Genomic DNA, 24,566 nt, shown 5'->3' on the forward strand with positions numbered 1-24,566 from the left:
GAGCCATCCGAAACAGTTAAGCAGTGGGCAGTATCACGTGTTCACTACAAGTTTGTCTAAACGTGATCAGAAAGTTCATAAGAGGGCTATGAATTCTGTTGAACCAGCAGTCCCTCGTTACTTGAGGTGGCCGGAACAGCCTATTGTCTGGAGCAGGGAGGATCACCCTCCCCGGGTTGATAACCCGGGTCAACTGGCCCTAGTGGTGGCACCGCAAGTTGGTGGTTATAAGTTTACTAAAGTGCTCATGCATGGAGGTAGCAGCATCAACATCCTCTATTACGAGACCTTTCGGCGCATGGGCTTAACTGACAAGAATTTAAAGACTTCCAACACCGTCTTCCATGGAGTGGTGCCCGGTAAGTCGGCGTATCCTGTGGGGAAGATTGAGCTAGAGGTGGCCTTCGGAGACGAGCATGATTCTAGGGCGGAAAAGTTAACTTTTGAGGTGGTCAAAATCAAGAGTCCATATCACGCTTTGTTCGGGCGGCCAGCCTATGCCAAATTCATGGCACGGCCGTGTTATGTGTATCTACAGCTCAAGATGCCGGGTTACAAGGGTACCATCATTGTGCATGGAAGCCGAAAGGTGGCCTTGGAGTCTGAAGAGGGCGATGCGGCTTACGCCGAGTCTGTCTGTGCAGCAGAGGAGCTCAAATTTTATCAAGATAACGTTGACCCGGCAGATATGACTTCTCTCAAGAAGCCGACTACGGAGCATGACCCGACCATGAAGTTTAAATCGGCTGCAGAGACTAAGCTTGTTGATTTCACTCCAGGCGATTCATCTAAGCAATTCAGCATCAGTGCCAACTTGGATCCTAAATAGGAAAGCGCGCTCATCAAGTTCATCCGTGAGAACCGGGACATCTTTGCATGGAAACCTTCTGACATGCCGGGTGTACCAAGAGAACTCGCTGAGCACACTCTTAATATTGATCCGAAGTATAAGCCGGTCAGGCAATTTCTGCGGCGATTCAATGAAGAGCGGCGAAAAGCTATAGGAGAAGAGGTCGCCCGGCTCTTGGCGGCTGGGTTTATTGTTGAAGTTTTTCACCCAGAATGGTTGGCTAACCCGGTGCTCGTACTCAAGAAAAATGGCACCTGCCGGATGTGTGTGGATTACATGGACCTAAATAAGGCTTGTCCGGCTGATCATTTTGCTCTCCCCCGTATTGATCAAATCATTGATGCTACGGCAGGTTGTGCGCGTTTGAGTTTTTTGGATGCCTATTCTGGCTATCATCAGATCAAGATGGCAGTTAAGGACCAGGAGAAAACGGCTTTCATCACCTCGTTCGGAGCCTTCTGCTATGTGTCTATGCCGTTTGGGCTCAAGAGTGCCCAGGCGACTTATCAACGATGTGTACAGAATTGTCTTCATGATCAGATTGGGCGCAATGTTCATGCTTATGTGGATGACATAGTAGTGAAATCCAGAGAGGCGGAAACCTTGATATCTGATCTCAGAGAAACCTTTGACAATCTCCGGGTTTACAAAATGATGCTTAACTCGGAGAAGTGTGTATTTGGTGTGCCTGCAGGCAAGCTTTTGGGATTCTTGGTCTCAAACAGGGGCATCGAGGCTAATCTGGAGAAGATTAAGGCAATCACTTCTTTGGCTAAACCAGCATGTATTAATGATGTTCAGCGATTGGCGGGTCGTGTTGCCGCTTTGAGCCGATTCATAAGCCGGTTAGGTGAGAAGGCCCTACCGCTGTACCAATTAATGAAGAAGGCAGACACCTTTGTCTGGAGTGATGCCGCTAATGCTGCTTTTGAGGATTTGAAGAGGCAGTTATCTGAACCGCCAGTTCTCGCGGCTCCCATTGACAAAGAGCCTTTGCTGTTATATGTGGCTGCTAATTCATGAGCCGTCAGTGTGGAGATTGTGGTAGAGCGCAAGGAGGCTGGTAAGGAACACCCGGTTCAACGGCCGGTTTATTATGTCAGTGAGGTACTCATCGAGTCAAAGCAAAGATATCCTCATTGGCAGAAACTTGTTTATGGGGTGTTCATGGCAAGCCGGAAGCTGAAGCAATACTTCCAAGGTCACCCTATCACTGTGGTAAGTTCTGCCCCCTTGGGAGACATTATTCAGAACAGAGAGGCTAGAGGACGAGTTGCCAAATGGGCCATCGAGCTCGGGCCTCATGGTCTGAAGTACGCGCTGCGCACTGCCATTAAGTCCCAAGCTTTGATGGATTTCATCAACGACTGGAAAGAGCTACAGGCACCTGAGGAGAACCCCGATAACACTTATTGGATTATTCACTTTGATGGGTCCAAACAGTTGGAAGGCTCGGGGGCTGGAGTTGTATTAACTTCCCCTCGGGGTGACAAATTTTGTTATGTGCTCCGGCTTATGTTTCCTTGCACTAACAATGCAGCTGAGTATGAGGCCCTGGTCCATGGTCTCCGGATGGCCAAAGAGATGAACTTGAGCCGGGTAAGATGCTTAAGAGACTCAGACCTTGTGGCTCAACAGGTGTCAGGAAAGTGGGACTCTAAAGATCCCCTCATGGCGGCTTACCGTCGTGAAGTCGATGCTGTGGCTGGATATTTCAAGGGTTACGTAGTGGAACACATTGATCGAAGGAAGAATGAGGCGGCGGATGCCTTAAGTCGGTTGGGGTCTCAGCGTAAGCCGGTGCCGCCTAACACCTTTCTTGATGTTTTGCATAATCCTTCTGTTAAGTTACCTACAGAAGAAGATCTGGCAATACCAGACCCGGAGGCACAGCTGGTGGCGGCTCTCCACGTTACCCCGGATTGGACAGTGCCTTATTTGGCTTACATGACCCGGGGAGAGTTGCCAGAGGACGAGACCTTGGCAAGACAAATCGTCCGACGGTCCAAGTCCATGACAATTGTCAATGGAGAGTTACATCATTACAGCGTCACTGGAGTGATTCAACGTTGCGTGTCACCTGCAGAGGGTCAGTAGATCCTTCGTGAAATTCATGAAGGTGATTGTGGTCATCACGCCGGCTCAAAATCTCTTGTGGCCAAAGCCTTCCGTCATGGGTTCTATTGGCTGACGGCTCATGCTGATGCGGAAGACCTGGTCAGTAAATGTGACGGATGTCAGAAATTCTCACGACGAGCCCATGTGCCGGCTCAAGAGTTAAGGATGATTCCAATTACCTGGCCGTTTGCAATCTGGGGGCTTGATATGGTCGGGCCTTTCAAGAGATCTAAGGATAAAAAGACTCACCTCTTGGTGGCAGTTGACAAGTTCACAAAGTGGGTGGAGGCGGAGCCAGTCAGTAAGTGTGATGCAGCCACAGCAGTCCAGTTTATGAAAAAGGTGATTTTTCGCTTTGGTTTTCCACACAGCATCATAACTGATAATGGTACTAACCTTTCCAAAGGAGCTATGGAAGAGTTCTGTCAACGAGAGCATATCCGGCTTGACGTTTCAGCTGTAGCTCACCCTCAATCAAATGGCCAAGAAGAACGAGCCAATCAAGAAATCTTGAAGGGTATCAAGCCCCGGCTCTTGGTCCCTTTACAGCGGACGCCGGGTTGTTGGGTGGAGGAGTTACCTTCTGTACTCTGGAGCATCAATACTACCCCTAACAGATCTACGGGTTACACGCCTTTCTTTATGGTGTATGGAGCAGAGGCGGTCCTGCCAAGTGACATCCGTCACGATTCACCCCGTGTGGCGGCTTATGTTGAGGAAGACAATGAAAAAGCTCGGCAAGATGCACTTGACCTGTTGGATGAAGAGCGAGACTTGGCAATAGCCTGCTCGGCGATTTACTAGCAAGACCTGTGTCGCTACCACAGCCGCCGGGTTAAGTCCAGAACCTTTCAGGAAGGCGACTTAGTGCTCCGACTCATACAAGATCAATCTAACATACACAAGCTATCCCCTCCTTGGGAAGGACCCTTTGTGGTCAGCAAGAATCTGAACAATGGATCATACTACCTTATCGACGTTTGAGAGCACAAAGACTCACGTAAGTCGGAGGACGAGACCCGTCGGCCGTGGAATATCGCCCATCTTCGGCCTTATTATACTTGAGCCGTCAGCTCTAATGTGTATATACTTATACTATGTATATTATATAAAGCAATAAAGCAGGACCTCTGTCCTTTTTTCCACTCCCAAAAAAGGTTTATGTGTTTTTCCTTGACAGGTGGTGGAGATAACCAAGGAGAAGCGGATCATATCTGAATCCGGCTTTCCTTTGGTCCGGCTTATGATCATATCTGAATCTAGCCGTTGATCACTTGGGGGCTTCCTGTTCAAACATAGGTCGTATTCGAACCAAAGAGAACATAGCTGTCGATACCCGCTTGATCGGCATACTGCCAAACCCACTTGGGGGCTTCTTGATCATATCTGAATCATAGCTTAACTCCTTTTGGGTCTGACGTGGATCGTATTCGAATCAGCGTCATTAAAAAACTCTTATGGTCACTTGGGGGCTTCCTGTTCAAACATAGGTCGTATTCGAACCAAAGAGAACATAACTGTCGATACCCACTTGATTGGCATCGCCACAGCCACTAGGGGCTAACAGATCGTATCCGAATCTTAGCTCAACCCCTTTGGAACGGGTCACCGATCGTATTCAAATCAGAAACCCTTGAATTTTGTTCATCATATTTTACAAGTGCCAACATTAGGTATCTTGTGACCCTCTTGAAGATACAATGGAATACATTACAATCTTCCAGAATTAATGTTAGTTACATCAGGTTGTTAAGAACCAGGTGAACTTATATGTGCCAATTTTCAGGAGTTAAGTTTACCCTCAGGGGTTGGTTTATATAAGCCGGAAAAAACGGCTGTGAGCACTACAGGGCAATGCAAGGTATTTTTGCAAAGGACATAACAGATTCATACAAACTACAAAGAGAATAATGGCGGCGGCTTATGCAAGTATTAAGGGCCATAAGCATGCGCAAAGGCATAGCAAAACTCAAGGTATCTTTTACTTTGTTACAAGACTCCCCGAGTCTGAATGATGCATTGTTTTCTACGATGACATAAGCAGGTGGTGCCTGACAAGCTACTCTTGGGGTTGACTTGAAGCCCCCGGGTTATCCTTCTCTGTCTCTCCGCCGACTGCTTTGTCCTGGAAGGATGATGAGGCCCAGTCAATGCCACTCAAGGCTTCAAACTCAGCTTCATCATCTATTAAACCGGTTGGGTCGACTTCAGGAGCAAAGGTGTGCTTACGGGTTGGAGGGATCAAGCTGACATCGTCGTAATGTGGCATGGGGATTCTCCGGTTCTCCTTGTCATAACCCGGCTGACACTTGGTGAGGACAGTATCGTTCCCAATAAGAGTAGCCACCGGATGTATATCCTTCACACAGGCGGTGAAATCCTTATCATTAAACATGGTGCCATCTTCCTTTAAACTTGGATACCCAAGAGCAATGTCAGCGGGGTCTAGTTCTGGAAGCCACGCCTTGGCCCGGCTCAATGCGGCTATAACTCCGGCTCTTGCAGATGCTCGTCTTAACTCTTGGATTCGCTGAGGTAGCACAGCAAGCCGCTTCAGCACATCTTGCAGGAGATAAGGAACATCGTTTGATAAAGCCACAACGGCCAGAGCACGTTGCGACCCGGTGTAGAGTTGCTCCACCAGAGTATAAACCGCCTTCAGCTTGATCACCATGTTCTGCTTAAGATTTGTGCTCCTGGGGCCTACGTTATTAAGCATAAGGTGAGTCAGAGGAGACAACTGAAATGGTCATTCAAGGAGTTTTGCAGTGTTTAAGGTTTGGATAAGTCACTCACCGAAGATTGCTGAAACCATTCGAGATATCTGGCGCTTTAAGTCGGACAGTTCGGCCGTTGCTTCCGCAAGCGATGCCTCTGCTGTCTCGGCCCGGGTCACCAGTGCGGCCTTTTCATCAGCCCAAGTTTTCTTCTCTGATTGAAAATTTTGCTTCAACTTCTCTTGTTCAGAGACGCTGAATTCAAATTTGGAGTTGGCCTTTTCAATTTCACTTTCTTGGGTTGCCAGGCGATTCTTCAAATCAGCAATCTCCGATTCAAATTTACTTATGGTGGCCTGCATTGCACCAGATAGTAATAAAAGTTACGGTAAGTACTATTAAGTCCCAAGCACTTTGCAAGCAAAGATACTTGACACTTGGGGGCTAATGTATACCGAAGCTTTCTAAATTATTAAGCCGGTCCTGAATATTAAGTCCCAAATACCTTGCAAGCAAAGATTTTTGGCACTTGGGGGCTAATGTATATCGCAAGTTAAAGGTATTGTGTTACATCCGGTTCAATTATTTTTTCTTTAAGCCGGGTAAGTAGCTCTAATAATTTTTCTAAGTCTACAGCATATTTATTCATAAGCAATAGACTTGGGGGCTGGTACAGTAAGTGTGATTGAAAGTAAGCTAGCATAAGTCATACCTCAGATTTTTGCTGTATCTGCTTCACCATGTCAATTTCCAGGTCACGTCTGCTTTGTACTTGATTGATATAGCCGGAGACAATCTCTCCAATACTCAAATGAGTATAGTCAGCGACATCCAGCTTGGCCTTCCGGCATTCCACCAATTCCTTTTTAGAACACTTGGCAAGTGCAGATGGCTGTGCCGGCTCAACAAACTGAGTCTTGATAATTTCAACTTCCTGATCATTTGCCTTGGCGGGGCTAGGAGCCTCCGAGTTACCAGAATCGTTGAGGGTTTGTTCAGTAGGCAGGTCAGAGGAAGATATAGGAACATCATGAGACGGTTGAGGCGGCGGCTCGTGAGCAGAGGCATCAGGAGTAGCTGTGCCCAACTCTGGTTCAGTCACAACCGGCTCTTGGGGCGGCTTATTCTTTTTTGCCCTTTTGCTGGGCTTTACTTGCACACTGTGGAAAAGGTAGACAAGTTAAATACAGCAAATATGAGTAAAATAAAGCATAAGGTACAACAAGTTTATATTACCCGGGAGCAGTTTTGAAGGCTGGCATGTTGGACTGCATAGACTCACCGGAGGAAGGTGAAATATCCTGATAGTTGGAGTCAGAATAATTGAGAGGCTAACAAATGAAGCCTGCCAAAGGAAAAAGAAGGTGTAAATCGGAGATAACCTCAGTCTGGCGTTTCCTGGTCTCATCAGGTAAGCCGAAGGAGAGTTACGCGTCTTTGCTAGTCCGGGTCTGCCTCCGGCTCTCATAATTCTGTCGCTTCAAAAGAAAGTCAGGATCTTGGTAAGCCAAAGGATGTGAAAATCTTACTTTCCGGGTTACTCTTCAAATTTTCTGACGCGGCTGAAGCTCGGAGTCGGAGGAGATTACAATTACCTCTTCCTCGACGGGTTGGCTGTTGCCCGTGTCTTCCTGAAAGAAGGTTAGCATCAGTAAGGTAGAAATAAAGGAGAAAGGGAATTTCAAAGGTTACCTCTTCCTCATTATCATCAGTATCATCAAGCTGAAATAGCTCAGAGGCGCTTGGCTTCCTTTTCCTTGAGGTGGTGGGCTTGGTGGTTCTCTTTTCGGCTCTCTTGGCCGCCCTGGCTTTCTTGGCCGCCTCATGATCATATTGCGTGTTCCAGAAGCTATCATTTGCCTGTAAAAGGTTATAACTGGTTATGCGTAAGAATATAGCCTAACATGATAAAACATAACCCGATGGCTGGAAACTTACTGCAGGGGCCGGGTTCTTCTGGCAAAAAGGTAGTAAGCCGAAGGCATTACTATTCACTGTGCCCTCTTTCAACAAGGACTGAGTTGTAGCTTCCACTACGTCATCTGGTAAGTCGTCAGGGTTATGACGTTGAGGGTCATTCTTCTTGCCTGAATAATTACACATTAAGCCGGGGCGGCGGCTTAACGGAATTATTCTCCAAGCAATCCAGACTCGGACCAAGTCAATGCCATCTAAGCCGTTCCCTAAAAGAGCTTTAATCCTCTTGATTTTGGGGGTGAGTGGCAGGCGTTCAATAGCTGTCAACTTATCCGGCAGCGGGTGAGTAGGTTCAAGGCGCAATGCGCGGAAGCCGGGCAGTGGATTTTCGCCAGCCAGAGAAGTATCTTGGCAGTAGAACCATGTCTGGTTCCAGTCCTTTGGATGACTCGGCAATTCAGCATAAGGGAACAGGCAGTCTCTCCGCCTTTGAATTGATATGCCACCAAGCTCCAGACTGGGCCCGTTGGCCCGTTCATTCTGCCGGTTCAAATAGAACAATTCCCTGAACAGGAGTAGGCTGGGTTCTTCTCCAAGGTAAACCTCACAGAAAACTTGAAAGTTGCAGATATTTGACACGGAGTTGGGCCCGATGTCTTGAGGTCTTAAGTCAAAGAAGTGCAAAACGTCTCTAAAGAATTTTGAACCGGGAGGAGCAAATCCCCGACTCATGTGATCGGTAAAAATGATCACCTCCCCTTCCTTGGGTTGAGGTTTCTCTTCAAACGGGTCAGGAGCACGATAAGACATGACGTCCTTCTTGGGCAGATGGCCGGACTTCACAAACTCTGACAGTTTGCTCTCCGTAACAATGGATGGGACCCAGTTGCAGGTAATCGGAGGTTTAACAGCTTTGGGTGCCATTGAGTAAATTGAAGCCTACAACAAGATAAAGGAAATTTTCCGGTTTATTATAACCCGGAGAATAAGTATTATTGGGTTGTCTGAGATGGCGGCTTAAGTAGGGGCATAATGACATACAGGTGGTTGTGTGATAATGTTTAAACAGCTGCAAGTATTAAAGATGATGAAAATTGTCTTAAGTCGCCAAAAGCAGGCAGTGCTGACAGTCAGTATTTTCTTAAACCGGTCACATGAACTACTATGGCTGAAACAGAGTCGACAGATGGCGTTTTTTGGCTAAGTGTGGAACAAACAGGTTTCACAAGTTGCAGCTATTATTTTGGATCAAACGATCGTTCTGAAAAGAAAAATTTCTAGACCTAAAACCAGTGCAGAGAAGTTCATACACTCGAAAGAGGCCTTTAAACAAGGGAAATGAGATCTATTTCTATTCGAGATGGGTGCGGAACAGCCACCGCAGTAGTTCTAACTGTCTAAAGATCAAAAAGGAGCACAGAAGAGGAAAACTATCAAGGGTTTGCAACGGGCGGCGATGAACACTGACGAACTCGGGAGGCCGCAATGCAGATCTAAAAGCAGGGAAGGAAAAGGACTTACAGATGCAGAGCTGTTGCAGGGTTCCGTCGTGTTTCTCTGGTCAAGTCAGGTTGATGCAGCGGCCTGAGTTGGAGAAGACGAGGAAATCTGCGGCGGCGGCGGCAGAGCTCGAGCGGCAGAGAAACAGTGCGAGGAGGAAGACGACCGAGGAAGGAGAATGGGAAAGACCTAGGTCGCACCTATTTATAAGGAAGGGCCGACTGAGACAGCGCGAGAAATGAGGGGACCGAACATCATTATCCAGCGACCCCGACGCCTCGTTTTTCGGAATGGTCAGTAAAGGCAAAGATCCGTTGGAAGATATGATGGAGTAAAATATGAATTTAATTGAAGATGATGTCACGACGGGTTAACGCGGATCCAGAAGATGACGTCATGGCGGGTTAAAACCTTTGTGCAGATAAGAAGACTGAAGGCTTGTTTCTTAAGGTATTTTAAGATTGACATGAACCGGTTCAAATCAATCTGGGGCCTAATGTTGGGGATATAACTATTTTGTAAGCCGCCCAGGAGGGGCCGGGTTACGCAAAGAAGGACTCATCAGAAGAATCCCAAGATCAAGCATGAAGATGGCGGTTCAATAAAGGGTCTAAAGCCCATAAGCAACTTAAGGCCCATAGTGGTAAACCGCCATGATGGCATGACTTGTATCATAAGGTAGAATTAACTAGTCACCGAGCCGGAGACTGTCTATGAGTCGGCCGGGACTCTGTAGGCCGCAGGGTGTCAACCCGTGTATATAAGGGGACAACCCGCCGGCGGCTTAGGGCAGAAAACAACTCATCGAGAGCCAGGCATAGCGTATCTCGCTCCCTAGTCATCGAAACCTCAAGCAATACCAACCCAACTAGACGTAGGCCTTCCTTCACCGTAAGGGGCTGAACTAGTATAAACCTCTCGTGTCCTTTGTCCCGATTAACCCCTTTAAGCTTCCTAGTTGCGATGGCTCCACGACTAAGTCCTTGCAAGAGGACATCTGCCAATGTGTGGGAGACACACGAACACCGTTGAACGCCTAAGGAGAAGACTGCATAGGAGATGTGGGCGGCGCGTCAAGAGCATATAAGCCATGGCGAAGATGACCACTAAGCAGAACGGCCCTCGTGTCCCGATCCTTGATAAAGAAACGTTTAGGGTGAAACTCAGCAAGGACATTATTATCACGAGTAAGTTGAGGAATAGACAACAAACTACGTGTAGCAGTGGGAACATGAAGAACATTGGAAAGATGCAGTTTTCAACAATTATATGCAAGAAGTGAAGCCTGACCAACATGGGAGATGCGCATACCTGCTCCATTGGCGGTGTGCACCTGATCATGACCGCGATACGGTCATGAGTGGAAAGCTTACCCATCTCGTTGGTGAGGTGGTTCGTGGATCCCGTGTCCATGTACCATGTAGGATCAATGGAGTAAGACGGAGTGTGCCCATGTTCATGGCTCGTCACCACAGCAGTCTGTTTCTCATTCCCTTTGCCATTATTGTCCAGGCCGAGAAAATCTTGCTTGTAGCGTCGATGACAGCGAGAGGTGATGTGACGCTCAAGGCCACACAGCTGACAGGCCTGTTGAGCACCGCAGCTGGGACAACAAGCCACCGGCCTGGTACCGCCAGTGATGGAGGGCACGACGCCCCGCGGAGCCTGCGGGGTTGAGGGTGCCGGCTTCCCACCGAGCGGCGACGGCTTCTGTGGCTTACCGCGGGTCGTGGCGTTGGCGGAGACGAAACTCGGAGAGGCCCGACGCGCTTTGATGCGCTGTTCACGACCAAGAAGACGCGCATAGAGCTCTCGCGGCGGAAGGGGCGCCTCACGGCCATGAATGTTCTCGATGAGATTGTCATAGTCGTCATCAAGGCCGTTGAGCACGTGGGTGCTGAAATCCTCATCTCCAAGCGGCTGTCCAATCGAGCCCAAGGTGTCGGCGAGGCCAGACATCTTGGTGAAGTACTCGGTGATGGTGAGACCGCCGAGCTTAGTCTCCCCCAACTCGGTGCGGATAGCATGAGCACGCGCCTGAGATTGGGAGGCGAAGCTGCTGTGAAGAGCCGACCAAGCATCTCGCGACGTCGCAGCGAAGATGACCAGCGACGACACGCTCGGAGAAAGCGATGACTGAATAGCGGAGAGGATCGCCTGGTCCTGGGCCACCCACACGTGATGCGTCGGATGGTACGGCGGCGGACACGGGATGGAGCCATCGACGTAACCCTCCAGGTAACGGCTGCGAAGGAGAGGCAACACCTGAGCCCACCATGACAAATAATTATCCGGCGTAAGCTTCACCGGAAGAAGGTGCGAGAAGTAGAACGGTGTCGGCGCCACCGCATGGTCCATATGAGTCGGCGCCGGTGGTGCATAGCAAGCCAACAGAGGATCCGTGTCGTGATGAGGGGCGATCGCCAGTGACGCGCCCGCGTACGGCGACGAAGGATAGGCGCCAGGGGCCGGGTAGGCGCCAGGAGCCACAGAGCCATCACCCGGGCCAGTTGAGGCTCCAGAAGGCACAGGAGGTGCAGCCCCATAGGGCAGCGAGGACGGCGGCGGCACCATGTAGGGCTGGGGGTGCGACTGCCCAGCATACGGCGGCACCGGCGGCGCGCCGTAGGGCGCCGGCCAGGCCGACGAGGACGGCAGCATGGCGCCATACCAGGGCGGGCCGTAGAATGACGGAGGGGCCGCGACAGGCGCGGGTGCAGGGTCACGAGGACCCGGCAGCACAGGGGCGATGGTCGAGGACGGAGCGCCGGAAGAAGCCGGCGGGGGCAGGCCGCCTGACCCGCTCGATCCGATCTGACCCGCGGGAGTCCCGCCGGGCGGCTGAGCCTGCCACCAGGCCGTGGCCAGCGGGCGGGACACCATGAAGGGCGACGAGGGAGCGGCTGTGGAGGCCGGTGCTTGGGCCGAGGCAGGGACGGCGATGTTGGAAGAAGCCGAGGCGGCGGCGGCGGCGACAAGGGCAGTGGAAGACATCGAAACCCTAAACTGATACCATGTAAAACATATAGTTTGGGAAACTGCTCAGACACCCTAAACGGGGTGTGGCTATCTTATTATATAGGAGTACCAAAGGATACAATACAATTACAGATGTATACGAGAGTCCTCGTATATATACAGTCTAACACGATGGTACCGGCAAAAACAACAAAATCGATGCTCCAAACAGTGTGTTTTTGGAAGCATTTCAAAGCATTGACTTTTTCTTTTGCTGACACATCTGCAAATGTGATTCCATTGCAAAAATTTGCACGCGTGTAGAAAGATCTTTAATGTTTCTTGACAAAAAAAAATCAGAATTTTTAAATATTTTTTCGGATTTTACTGTTCATCTGAGAGCACGTGAGCTCGAGCTCACAATAGCATTTTTTTTTTGCCAAATACACAATAGCATTTTGGGGCCTTTTTTTGTCTTGCAATGGTTTCCCAGCGAACAAAAACACTCCCTGTCCAAGAGAAACAATCCCGGACTTGTCGCACCAACTCGGTATCTGAAGGGGCACGACGTTGATACCCGGTGTCGCGAATCCTGAGAGTTCGATATAATCCAACTCAAACAAGCAACAGTCCAATAGAATCGAAAGCAGCAACATTTTAGATGTCTTTTAATGTTTTTTTTACCCTTACTATAGATATCGATCAGTTCATTTTGCACAAGCTTCACAGGTCGATATTATTATAGAAGTAGAAATAGCAAACAGTTCAGGGGATCCGGCGCCACAGAGGGGCGCGGCTACAAGGAGAACAAACCATGATCACCGCTAATTTACAACGACAATGCCCGGAAACGAAGAAACAATAGGGACATGAGAGACAGCAACTTCGTAATTTCTATATATACAGCCAGGCCAAGAAACAATTGGTGTGCTGGGCATTTCAACTTGAGTTGAGTCGTCAGAGGTTCTCTGCAGGTTTGTCATCGTCGCAGCCGCTAATTTAGCTTTGCAAGAGATTACAGATTCGTCTAAATATAGAGAATAATAGAAACGGTCGACTACTGCTTGGGCACTTGATGCATCTGTAGAGAGTTTATTCGCGTGGGCTCATCCTTCCGGCGGGTTAGCTATTTGGCTTGACCTGATCGCTGGCTGGAGCAGCGAACCCCGGGTAACCCAATGTAGAGCTCCGTCTCCACGTCATCGTCTCTCGGTACCGGCTGATGCTCTGGCGCCGGCTCGCCACGTGGCTGCAGGGGTGCAACGCAGTTCGGGGCAGGAAGAAACAGCGGCGCCTCAAGGTTGCGCTGCTGCAGCGACAAGATCGACGTCAGTGGCTGATTGGAATTCCATACATATTACATGATGGGTGAGAGATTAATTGGCTATGCTCTCTCTGTCTCTTGCATATAAGATAGTATCAAGTGCTCTGCAGTTCTACTTGCACAAAGTTTCTTTGTAGCTCAGGCTACATGGAACCTCTTATTCTCGACCCTCCAGCCTTGCTTTGAGATTCGTACTCTCAAAGCAAGGCTGGAGGGTCGAGGATAAGAGGCGAGCAGTTCGGAGTTTGCACTGCGAGACTGAATGATATGTCCTATAATATAAGAGTGTTTTTGACACTAATTAGTGTCAAAAAGGCTTTTATATGATGGGACGGAGGGAGTAGTAGTTTGTTCAAAGTCATCACCTTTCCACGCAAGTCTTCGTTGTCTTTGAGAAGCGTCCTCTCCTGAACATAGAGATACAAGAAGCATGAAGAATTAGCTGGCTTGTGTACTGTGAGTTAAGTATATAGGCTGCTGTAAGATTTTTATTAAAAAAAAACACGCCAGACGTTACTCTGGCCTTCGGGGTTATGCATCAGTTGGGGATATACCTTCTCTTTCAGGTTAGCTATCTGCTGTTCGAGCAGCTGGGTCTGACGGCAGTGCAGTGAACACATACACAGATTCATGTTAGTTCGTGTCAAATTGAGCAGCTCAGCTGTTTTGTGGAATTCAAGAGTTTTGAACTAGCCAACCTTCTTTCCTCTGATGACACGGAGACTCTTCTCAATTTTTCCTTCCAGAAAATGCAGTTCTTCAGTAGAGCATCCTCCTAAATTTTCGCCCAAGATCTTTCTGCACCTCATATAACACAGCATTATTTTCGGCTGTCTAAGTATAATTAGGCTTCAGAAGTGACAAGATTGCTTACCGCTTCGTATCTTCAAGAGCTTCAAGTTTCTTTGCCAAGCTTAGAGCATCAGCTTTGACTTGCTGCAGTTCAGAATCCAGATGATTCAGCGTAAGAATGTGTGTCGTCACGTCACATTCCATACTATAATGCCCAGAGCAAAAATTTAAGTCCTTATTATACATACAAAATACTAAAGGGCAGTATATATCATGTTTTTGCTCGTAACATGCGTCCATGTGACATTGCAATAGTGAGCTGGCATAAATTAGTTGCAACAACATTGATGGCTCCTGATTTTTAATTGGTTAAATGAAGAATGGCATAATCCTTGACGGTTTTGAACTTTAGATGCACGACCATGTCAATATTAACATTTGTTTTGCTGTATTCATTGAAGGTGTAGAAGTGCATCCAGTCATTAGTCAACATGGTAAATACAGTACTAAAGAGAGCATATTGTGATCATATTCCTACATTAAGTACTACATTATAAGGGTTGTGCAGGTGAAAGTTTCCCTTTTAGCTATTATATATCAATTGAATTTACAGTGGCGTGGATCAATATGTATAGTTGTCATGCCGGTCACTGACAAATTAATATACTGCTGTAAGAGACAGCAAATTGCGTCACTGCTATATTGTGTTATGGCTATATTCTGAACAACAAGGCCGCCTCAATATATACAAAATGGAGGTGTACTATAACTTTGATATCACTTGTCAGATATTATTCACATAATTGTAAAGGATGATTCAAGTCTTAACCAACCAGGAAGTTCATATATTAGGATCTTCACCTGTATATCTGGCTGCACTATCTTGTTATTAACAGTATCCTTTGTATAAGCCTTATAGCGGTCAATCGATTTCTGCAAGCTGAATCGCACATACAATAAAAAAAACTAAAGTTAGAAATTAATAATTACTTTCTGTCAAAAGAAATAAAGATTTTAAGCATATTATGATTGAGCACCAAGAATGCATATTTTGCCACAGAGATTATGGAGATCAAGATAAAGAAACAATGTCGGAAATGGTAAATATTTTTAAGGACAAATAAAATCAATAATGAGATATTGAATATAAAGTGCCAATAATGCAACATCAAAATATACAAATATTATTGGAAATGATATTTAGTTTTCAAGAAAAAAATAAGGTCAGAAATGAGATTCTAAAGAATGTAACATCTGGCTTAAACTATCCTTCTTTAACTTTGCTAAGGTACACCCCCCTAGAAAAGTTTACAGATTTTGATGTAGATTAAGGGTTTGTTTGTATAGGTAGTGTGTATATATATATATATATATATATATATATATATATATATATATATATATATATATGCAAAACGCAATTCCTATAAACTAGAAAAACTGTCTAACCGAATAAAATTTGTCTAGCTATTCTAACTAATCTGTTTATACGAAGAACTTGTTTCTAGGAAACTCAGAATTTCATGATTGTAGAAAAACGACTATTTGTTGTTTTTCCAAAAACGTGATTTAGCAATACTGGATCCTAACTAACTTCCTCACGCCCCACACTTTTTTCATGCGATCCTACTTCCACAACTCACGGAGAGGGGAATATGGATTGTTATCCAAACATGTAAATCAGGAGTCCAGCCTACACTTTCCTAATCCCAAACACTAATTTTCCTACACTGATTGTTCACAAAGCTACTAGTAAAACTCATTTGACTAAAAGCCAGCTAAAAACTAGTTTTCTATAAACTCATGGTTTATTATGTATATCCAAACAGCCACTAAAGGTGGCGATTAGAAGATACTCCTTCAATCAAAAAGAGTATATAGTCTTTTGTATCCAAATCAATCTATTCAATACGTCCTTTGTATCTTCGGTACACCACCCTTGCATCCTCTATCATGGACCCCATCACTTGTTAGATTTAGAAAGTGCCCGCACTGGGGCGTTGCTGCCAAGACCTACACACGCCAACCATGGTGCCAACCACTGCCCACGACTACATGACCAAGAGACATCCCCCCCCCCTCTCGTCGCAGCCACGTCAGTACCAACTACAAGGCATTGCTCCGGATTGGAGTCAGATCTGCACCTCTGCACGCACAATATGGCGGTACTTTACAACCAGAAGCGCAATTTGTTATAGAACATCTGGGTTAATATGATTGATAGACTACTCACATCAACAAGGTGCACCTTCTTGTCTGGAAGCTCTTCTTCAAATAACATACAAGTTAAGAATGTTTGGCCTTAGGTAATTTGAGGATGGATGACCGACTGAGAAGTTGAGATCCTGAGTGCGCACGAGTGAAGACAAAGTGCATAGGAAAGGCTAGTGTTGATCTGTCAGGTCAGTCTAGATCCCAGGTGATAGCCAGGTGTAGCGGTCTTATACCCGATAGCCAGTCTGGGGGCGTTACAGATGTCAACACCAGCGACCTCACATGCCTGGAAGCGGCGACATCTTGGTATTGGCGGGTGCCATGGTTGTGCCAACCTCTGTCTTTGGCGAGCACGACATTGAGCCGTCTGCGACAATATGGGAGATGGAGGCGCGAGTTTGGCAATGAAAGGGATTGTGATGTTGTAGGTGGTGCTCATGTACAACGAATGGAGCATGGACTTGGGCACTTTTGTCGTGTAACCCTCGCCGGGGTACGCAAGCTACATGTCCTGGTGACCTACCGCGTGGACGTGGCACAAACTTTCCATGATTTATCAAAGAAGCCATTGAATGGTGTGTAGGCCGAGTTAACCCGTTGATCAGTATTCAAGGAGAGTTCACAATGCTTGGCATCATAATATTACTTGGCCTGAAGAAGATCTTGAGCATCAGTAATGAACTCATCTAGGTCTTAAAGTAAGGGATCAACTATCGCACCAGTATCATAGAACCATAGAGCCAGGGGCATGCCCAAAACAACATTGAATGGAGTACGCCTTATTGCAGTATGAAAGGGTGTATTATAGCATAATTCTACCCAAGGAAACCATCGGAGCCAAGTGCGGCGATGACCGCTTATTATATACATCATAGATACATTGCAATTACATGATTGCCAAACTTTGTTTGGTCTTCAGACCGAGGATGGAAAGCAGAGTTCATGTGCCTAGCTAGAGAGGCTGAAGAGTTCTAGCTTACTTGTAAAGACAGGATCTAAATCATACACTATCGTCTCTAGTAGACCATGAAGCCATACAATGTAGGTGAAGAAAGCATGGGTGACTATTACTATTAGGAAGAGGATGAACAAGCAAAATGAAGTGTGCCATCAATGAGAAAAGACCCATCAATAAAAGAACGACTGGTTTTCCACGCACTCATGAAAGGCGCCAATATCTACCCAAATATGGGATGGGAGTGCCATGGATTGCAAGAGGCTTCTTGGGTGCATATACTGAAACTTAATCTGTTGGGAAATGGGCAAATACCCACAAAGTCATTCACAACACATATTGAGCACTTGGCACATGGAAGTCAATACATAGACAGTGCAATGTCCTTTGAATCCCCTCATGGCCGTGTCATGAGCCAAGGAATGTATGGTGGGAATGGCGGAGAGGATGGCAAGATGTAGATGCGTCCACCAAATCTTGGAAGGCCGTCCGTGCAACCCTAAACTGCCCCGAGGTTACCTGACTTTTGCTGTTGTTGCAAATCCACGTGTCGGCTATGTGCCCATATATGTGCGCAAGGTGACAAGAGCATGAAGGATGGGTTACACAGTGTTGTCAACAATCCTTGGTGCTCCTTCCAAGAGTGTAAGGCATCAACCACAATGTTTAGCTTGCCCATGCGAAATTCAATGAAGAAATAATAGCCGAGGAGCTTGCTAACCTGGTGGTGTTGAGGGATGGTGGATAAGCATTGATCGAGGAGGTACTTCAAGTAGTCACGACCTAGATTATGGAGGGATAATCGTGGGATGTTGGAGGTATGAGGCCGTTTGGGCTTAGGCGTCGTGGCAGCTAGAGAGGTGGGGGGAGGGGGGGAGGTAGATTGATCTTGAGGTAAACCCTCCACTTTTCAATTTATTTCTTTGATGCCAGAATTACACGAGCATTGTGTTGCGTACAAGAGATGGTTCAGCTGAGCCCAAGATTTTGTGCTGGTGGCGGTAATGCTTGCCCCACATAACTGGTAGTGCGAGGCAGGGTGGTAATTTTGATTACCGCCAATTGCATTTCCAACCCCTCGTTAAGTGAGCTTACGGGTACAAAAATGAACTACCTTTAGTTCCGATTGGCCCAGTTAATTAGTAAGGATTTTCTCATAATTGAGTGGTTACCGTGCAGTTACCAGAGTTTTAATTATTTAGAGAACTGATGTAACTTTCAGCATATTCATTTTTCTTTTGCAAAAGGGAAGCGTATTAATAATGTGTAACCATGGTAACCGCAAACTCTGGCCCCTTTAAGGCCTTGTACAATGCTAGATGTTTAGGGAGGTGCTTAGAAAAATAAACCGGATTTTTCTAAAGCACCGTGCCAATTTCTACAGGAGAGACGCCTAATTAAGCATCTGCCTTGTATAAATAAGCACGGGTGTTTAAGAAAAGTCTGGTTTATTTCTCCAAGCACCTCTCCTAAATATCTTGCATTGTACAAGGCCTAAGTAAGAAAAAGATCACTCGGTAGCCAAAACATTGCTACTAGCATGCCCCCTCTTTAAATTACAATGGATGAAACTCTAATGGCGATTTATCAATTGTAAATCCATATTTGGATGCGATTTTGCTAACTCGGTTCAGCCATTTGATGAACCAGATTCAAAAGATATGTGACCATGTGAGGATTGCATGGCCGAAGTAATAGCATATACAACCGCAATTGCATAAATCCAGCCTCCAAATGCTCGTGGACACGCCCGGCCGCGAACCGGACAATGACCGGACAACACATAAAAAGTTGATCCCACAACTACAAACACCATTTTCAAATCACCAAATACATATTATTACATGCAACGTAAAACCTAATCTGAGCGGACCTCGGCGGCTCCGCCGTGCCCATGTCCAGCAGCCGGTTGCACCCCTTGAAGTGTTGGTCTGGTCGTCGGCAAGGTAGAGTAGGACATGGGACACTGACCGGCTTAGGGGACTCAAGGCGCCACCGTCTCCCATACCGTACTCTTCCTCGTCGGAGTCCGGAACCTTCACTATGCCGGTGGATGTGAGACGATGATGGATTTGCTTGGGAGGAGCCGGCGATGTCAACCACAACGCGGTTGCGGCGCCCGGACTGGTGCACGACACGGGGCGCCGGAGAATGCTACTCCACCTCGCCAACGTCCACCGCCGTGAGGGCTTCCGCCGTCTCCCACGCCGCTGCCTTGCACGGCGGGCACGCCACGCCATATTGACGTCAGCGGACTCCCATGCGTTCACCTCCGCTTCGGCGCGCCAACGAAGAGGTTGCACATCCACCGGCGTGTTCGGGCGTCAGACAAACCTACCGCCTCCAGTGACGCAACCGCAACACATCTCATGCCGGATCCATGCATAATTTGGGCAGACACAATGAATTCCCGGCGGAAGGAGTTCGAGCATTGCCGTATGACTGCCTCCTCCCGGGAGCGGTAGAGCGCAAGGCGGATGGTCATCTTCTTGGGGCCGTGTGGGATGAGCTCGAGGTCAACGGATCTGGAGGTGTAGTACTCGAATCCGCTGGCCGCCATGTCGGAGAAGATAAGGAGAACGCCGGACGAAAGTTTGTGGGTAGAGGGAGTAGATTGGAGTCGAGGGGAATGGAATGAAATGCGGCTAGAGTTTCGGCCGGACGTACAGGTCCAATTAGTATGGAATGGAGTGAAATGTTTTTAGGCATTGATTGGCACTTATTAAATGGATAACTTGTGCCTGTTGAGCTAGCTCTGTGCAAAGCCAAAGAGTACATATATACATGTGGACGTACAGGTGCGCATAAATCCAGATTAATACATTCATTAGCCAAATCAGTTTCAGAAATGAATGCCATAGCTAGCTTTGATTGGTTAAACTATGAACAACAATGAATATTAAATTGCATGTTCAGGTTACATAAAAATTACAGTTTTAGACTGTGAAAGGTAATTTGATAATGCTAAAGGGGTATTCGTATTCACACTGTAGTCGGCAATGATTATCTTTCATGATACAAAGGGGCAGTGTGTCAATTAAGGCAAGCAATCTGGCAACAGTGTCTTAGAATTGGTTAAGGTGTCTCCGAACCAAGTAGACATTGCACATCTTTAGAATTAGTTGCGCCACAAGTGCAGGAAAATCAGAAAGGCTGGATAAAATTTATTGATTAACGCCCACTATTGCCACGCAATAAACCTGGTTACATATAAATATTTTCTAACATGCGCGGATAAGAACAAACTAAATATTAGCCTACCAAGCTAATAGAGTAGCAGATAAGACGGGGAACAAATGATTATTATCTAAGGAAACAAATTTGTCATACTCAACGGGAAAAATACTTGTTTGGGAAAAATAATCATCATAATTAATGCTCAATGTTTAGTCCAAATACTACAGTACAATCGGCAAAATATAATTCCATTAAAAGTGGACATGGACAATAAATATTGCATGTGATATTTACTATAATAGAAAAAAATGCTATACTAAATAATAACATTTACTATTTCTTATAAATACTTTTATTAATAATTTTCTATACTAATAAAAATTTAGTATAGTAAAGTAAGTTCCTTCAGTGTGTAATTGTTCAAGACCTATCATTAACTTGTTGCTAAGCATACAATATAGAAATCAATACTTATCTCACCAAATGTAGTCTAATTATTCCATAGACTACTGTGAGTACCACCTAAACATATTTTTATGAGTTAAAAGATTAGTCTAATAATATAACTGGATTCATTCATCAATAGAGTTACTACATAACAGATAACATGCATGTTTGTTTCGAATTTGAAGTGTGTGAAACCTATGTGTGACCGTACTATTTCGTTGGTCAGGCTGTAGAAAATATTCTTATCTCATCCTAGTAAAATTACAGGTTGCTTGTTAGTTTTAAGTAGAGAGATGAATGCATATAAAACATGGCAAAATTAATACTAACAAAAGGATGTACTATCGTTATCGCATTTACCAATTGGCTATGCACGAACCTATCTGAAGGCCTGCCTGGTACGTTTGAACGTGGTTTGGTTCAGTCACACAATATATAGCCAAATTTTAAGACATGACTACGTTCTTGGTCGGGAGAAGTGATGTGTTTAACAGTGTTGGCGGGAAAAATTCTACCGACATGGAGATAGAAAAATGACCAAATATGGCTAGGTCATATGTAATACTGAAAGTTTAGGCCAAAACATGGAAAAACGACCTGTCATAATACTACTACTATGATTTCATACAGAAGTTTAAGGTTTGATTAGCCCGCGGTCTACCAACCAAAGTAAGCACTCTTTCGTACACTTAAATTAAGACGAATCAGCTGATGAGGATCAACGCATGAAACCCTACAGGCCGAGGCGAAACATGCAGTTTTCCTGCTCAGGACTAAACTAAAACTCGTCAAATGCGAAGGACACCCGGATCAGAAAGCTCCCCGAAACTACAGTATCGCATGTACCACACAAACTGGCAAGGAGCGCGGACCCCAACCAATCAAGCAAGAAATCAGCGTACGGTGCCACTGTGACCAAGCCAAGGTCACACATCCGAATCACAGGCCATACCTCGAACGGAACTGACGCGACTGGAGAGCGGAAGAGAAATCAGGTCAAATCAGCGGTGGTGCTGCGAAGTGCCAACACAGGAGAAATTATTACTTTGCTTCTATAGGTGAAGCTCGCGGTCCGGAGTCCGGACGTCACATGAGCACGTTTCTCCATCTGTAGCCGCAGCCTTCCTTCCCCGGACGCACCGCAATTGCTGGGCACGCCTGCCTCCTTTTACTCCCAGCCTCGATCCCATTGGCTGCTCATCATTAATTTCGGCCTTGTGCTCCATGTACCAGCCACGATCTCATGTGTGTCCTTCATTTTTCAGAACCTCTTTGACTCGCTAGCAGCCGTGATCGAAAGGAAAGAAAGAAGGAGAAGAGGCCAGGGAGAATGCAGGCTGCGAGGCTCCATGAGATGAGATACTGCGGGGGGAGTGAGAGGGAGCTGGAGAAATCGAGGGGGGGAAGAAAAGCAAAAGCCAAAAAGTGCGTGCGTGTGTGTGTGACAAAAGTGAGAGAAGGAAGAGCGGCCTCTCAAAGGTTATGGTGTGGTGTGTGACATTTGTGGGAGAGACGGAGACAAAAGTCAGAGCGAGCTAGCAGGCCTGTGCTTTTTGATTAGCTGTGTGCAGCGGGTCCGTACGGACACTTTGGGGAAGAATGGCAGCAGCAGCTACAAGAGTTCGCGGCCTCCAATAATAGCAACCGCGGCAATGCAAAGGCCGGCTAGACGGCCGGACGGTGTCGTCGCCTCGCCCATGAACCCAAGAACCCAAGAACCCAAGCAGCAACCGGATTTCGAACAGCAGCAGGGAAACTAGATTCAAGATTTGGCGTTTGCGTGGGGGTACCTAGTGGCGCTGGCGAACTCGTAGAGCCTGCCGCGAGGGGAGAAGACGACGAGCGCGACCTCGGCGTCGCAGAGCACGGAGAGCTCGAAGGCCTTCTTGAGTAGCCCGTTCCTGCGCTTGGAGAAGGTCACCTGCCGGCTCGTCGCGTTCTCTATCCGCTTCATCTGCGTCTTCCCCCGCACCATCCTTCCTGCCGCTGGCGGAGCTCGATCGATCCCCTCTCCTCCGACGAAAACGGCAAACGGGCCAATCACCAACTACACAGCGCGGTGAACAACGGAGGAATTAAGTGAGTAAATCCGAGCGAGCGGGGATCAAACGCGATAAAAACGGGTAGATCTGAGAGGGCAGGGCGCTCACCAGAAATGGCTAAGCGAGCGAGGAGAAGGAGAGGAGCGGGGAAGACGGCGCGTCCGCGGCTTCCCTTTCTGGTCCCTGCCCGCGTAGCCCGGAGAGGAAAGGGCGTGGTGTGGGGTGGGTGCGGGCACTGTGCACTGGATTTATAAGGTAGGGAGGAAAAAACTCGGCTGCCGATTAGTGGACGGGGTGGGAAGGCGGCCGGAGGGAGGGAAGGTATCGAAGGGGTAACAAAAGGAAGCCACCCGGCCAAATAAAGAAGACGACTGCGCGAGGAATTTCCCGTCCTAGGAAAAATCAGGGGACCCGCCCAGGAGCCCCCGCTGGAGCGCCATTGGCCGTCGCCGTTGGTTCGCGGAAATTAACGGGGAACTCCCGCCCGGAGGATGACGATTTTGTGGCCACAACCCTCGAACTCATGCGTATTTGCAGCAAAGTTTAGCTGTGTGGATGTGTGTGGGTGATTGGCAATGCTAAGTACCAGCATGTTATTGGATACTCCCTCCGGTTTCAAAATAAATGACCCAATTTTGTACTAACTTTCTACTAAAATGAGTACAAAGTTGAGTCATCTATTTTGGAACGGGGGGAGTAGTTAGGAGGACAATGGTACCCCCAGCCCACTAGGTTTTAAGTCCTAATGCTCGCATTTTCCTAAATTTATTTAGGATTTCCGACGATGCGTTTTCAGTGGGAGAAGAAGTTCATGTCGACGACGAGACGCCTATCACTAGTGGAAAACTCGGCTTTAGTCCCGGTTGGCAAGGTCCTTTAGTCCTGGGTCACCCACCGGGACAACGAAATTGGGACTACAGGCCCCTACCCTTTAGTCCCATGTCACCAACCCGGGACAAAAGTCCCTCCACGCGGCTGCGAGCGCGCGTCGAGTGCTGGAGGGCATTTAGTCGCGGTTGGTGACACCAACCGGAACTAAGGCCCTGCCACGTGGCCGCGAACTAGCGCCGGGTGTTGGAGGACCTTTAGTCCCGGTTGGTAGCACCAACCGGGACTAAAGCCCCGCCACGTGGCCGTGAGCTAGCGCCGGGGGCTGGAGGACCTTTAGTCCCGGTTGGTGACATCAACCGGGACTAATGATTTTGTGTGGGGATTTAGCGTTTTAGGGTTTATGGTTTATTTTTCCTTTTCATTTTTTGTTTTTCATTCAATACTTTTTCATTTCAAACATATTTTATACTACTACATAATGTACACGTTATGCATATATAATATATTTTCTCGTATGACCATACATATATATAATATAATTTCTCATACGACCATACATATATATATATACAATTTCTTCTACAGTTTGGAGATCATCACATGCAGGCCTTAGGTGCAATGCTATTCTCCGCTTTCATTTATGACCTCCGTAAACAAAAATCCCGCAATTTTCTCTTGAATTGTTCGTATGCTGTTCTTTGGTAGGAGCTTCTCCCGCATTGCT

At 47.0% G+C, this 24,566-nt stretch overlaps 2 protein-coding genes across 3 annotated transcripts; both read right to left on the minus strand.

Moving 5' to 3' along the window:
• Positions 1-5,027: 5,027 nt before the first annotated feature.
• LOC147991248 (uncharacterized) lies at positions 5,028-5,783 on the minus strand. Its single transcript, XM_087538587.1, has 2 exons — positions 5,765-5,783; positions 5,028-5,671 (listed from the first exon to the last, which is right to left on the minus strand). The coding sequence occupies exons 1-2, from the start codon at positions 5,781-5,783 to the stop codon at positions 5,028-5,030; spliced, it is 663 nt and encodes a 220-aa protein (XP_087394713.1).
• A 7,152-nt stretch (positions 5,784-12,935) lies between these two features.
• LOC125512304 (MADS-box transcription factor 56) lies at positions 12,936-23,321 on the minus strand. 2 transcript variants are annotated; one of them, XM_048677406.2, is made up of 8 exons: positions 23,120-23,321; positions 22,760-23,016; positions 15,038-15,116; positions 14,259-14,320; positions 14,083-14,182; positions 13,939-13,980; positions 13,750-13,791; positions 12,936-13,366 (listed from the first exon to the last, which is right to left on the minus strand). In XM_048677406.2, exons 2-8 carry the CDS (start codon positions 22,942-22,944, stop codon positions 13,187-13,189), a joined length of 690 nt encoding a protein of 229 aa, XP_048533363.1. In that variant the 5' UTR covers positions 22,945-23,016; positions 23,120-23,321; the 3' UTR covers positions 12,936-13,186. The 2 variants fall into 2 exon arrangements, with proteins under 2 accessions (XP_048533363.1, XP_048533358.1); XM_048677401.2 differs by having other exon boundaries at positions 12,936-13,369; positions 23,120-23,320.
• Positions 23,322-24,566: the final 1,245 nt, after the last annotated feature.

The sequence above is a fragment of the Triticum urartu genome, chromosome 1A, assembly GCF_056163025.1.
Source record: "Triticum urartu cultivar PI428250 chromosome 1A, HENAU_Tu73, whole genome shotgun sequence".
In the NCBI taxonomy this organism is placed as follows: domain Eukaryota; kingdom Viridiplantae; phylum Streptophyta; class Magnoliopsida; order Poales; family Poaceae; genus Triticum; species Triticum urartu.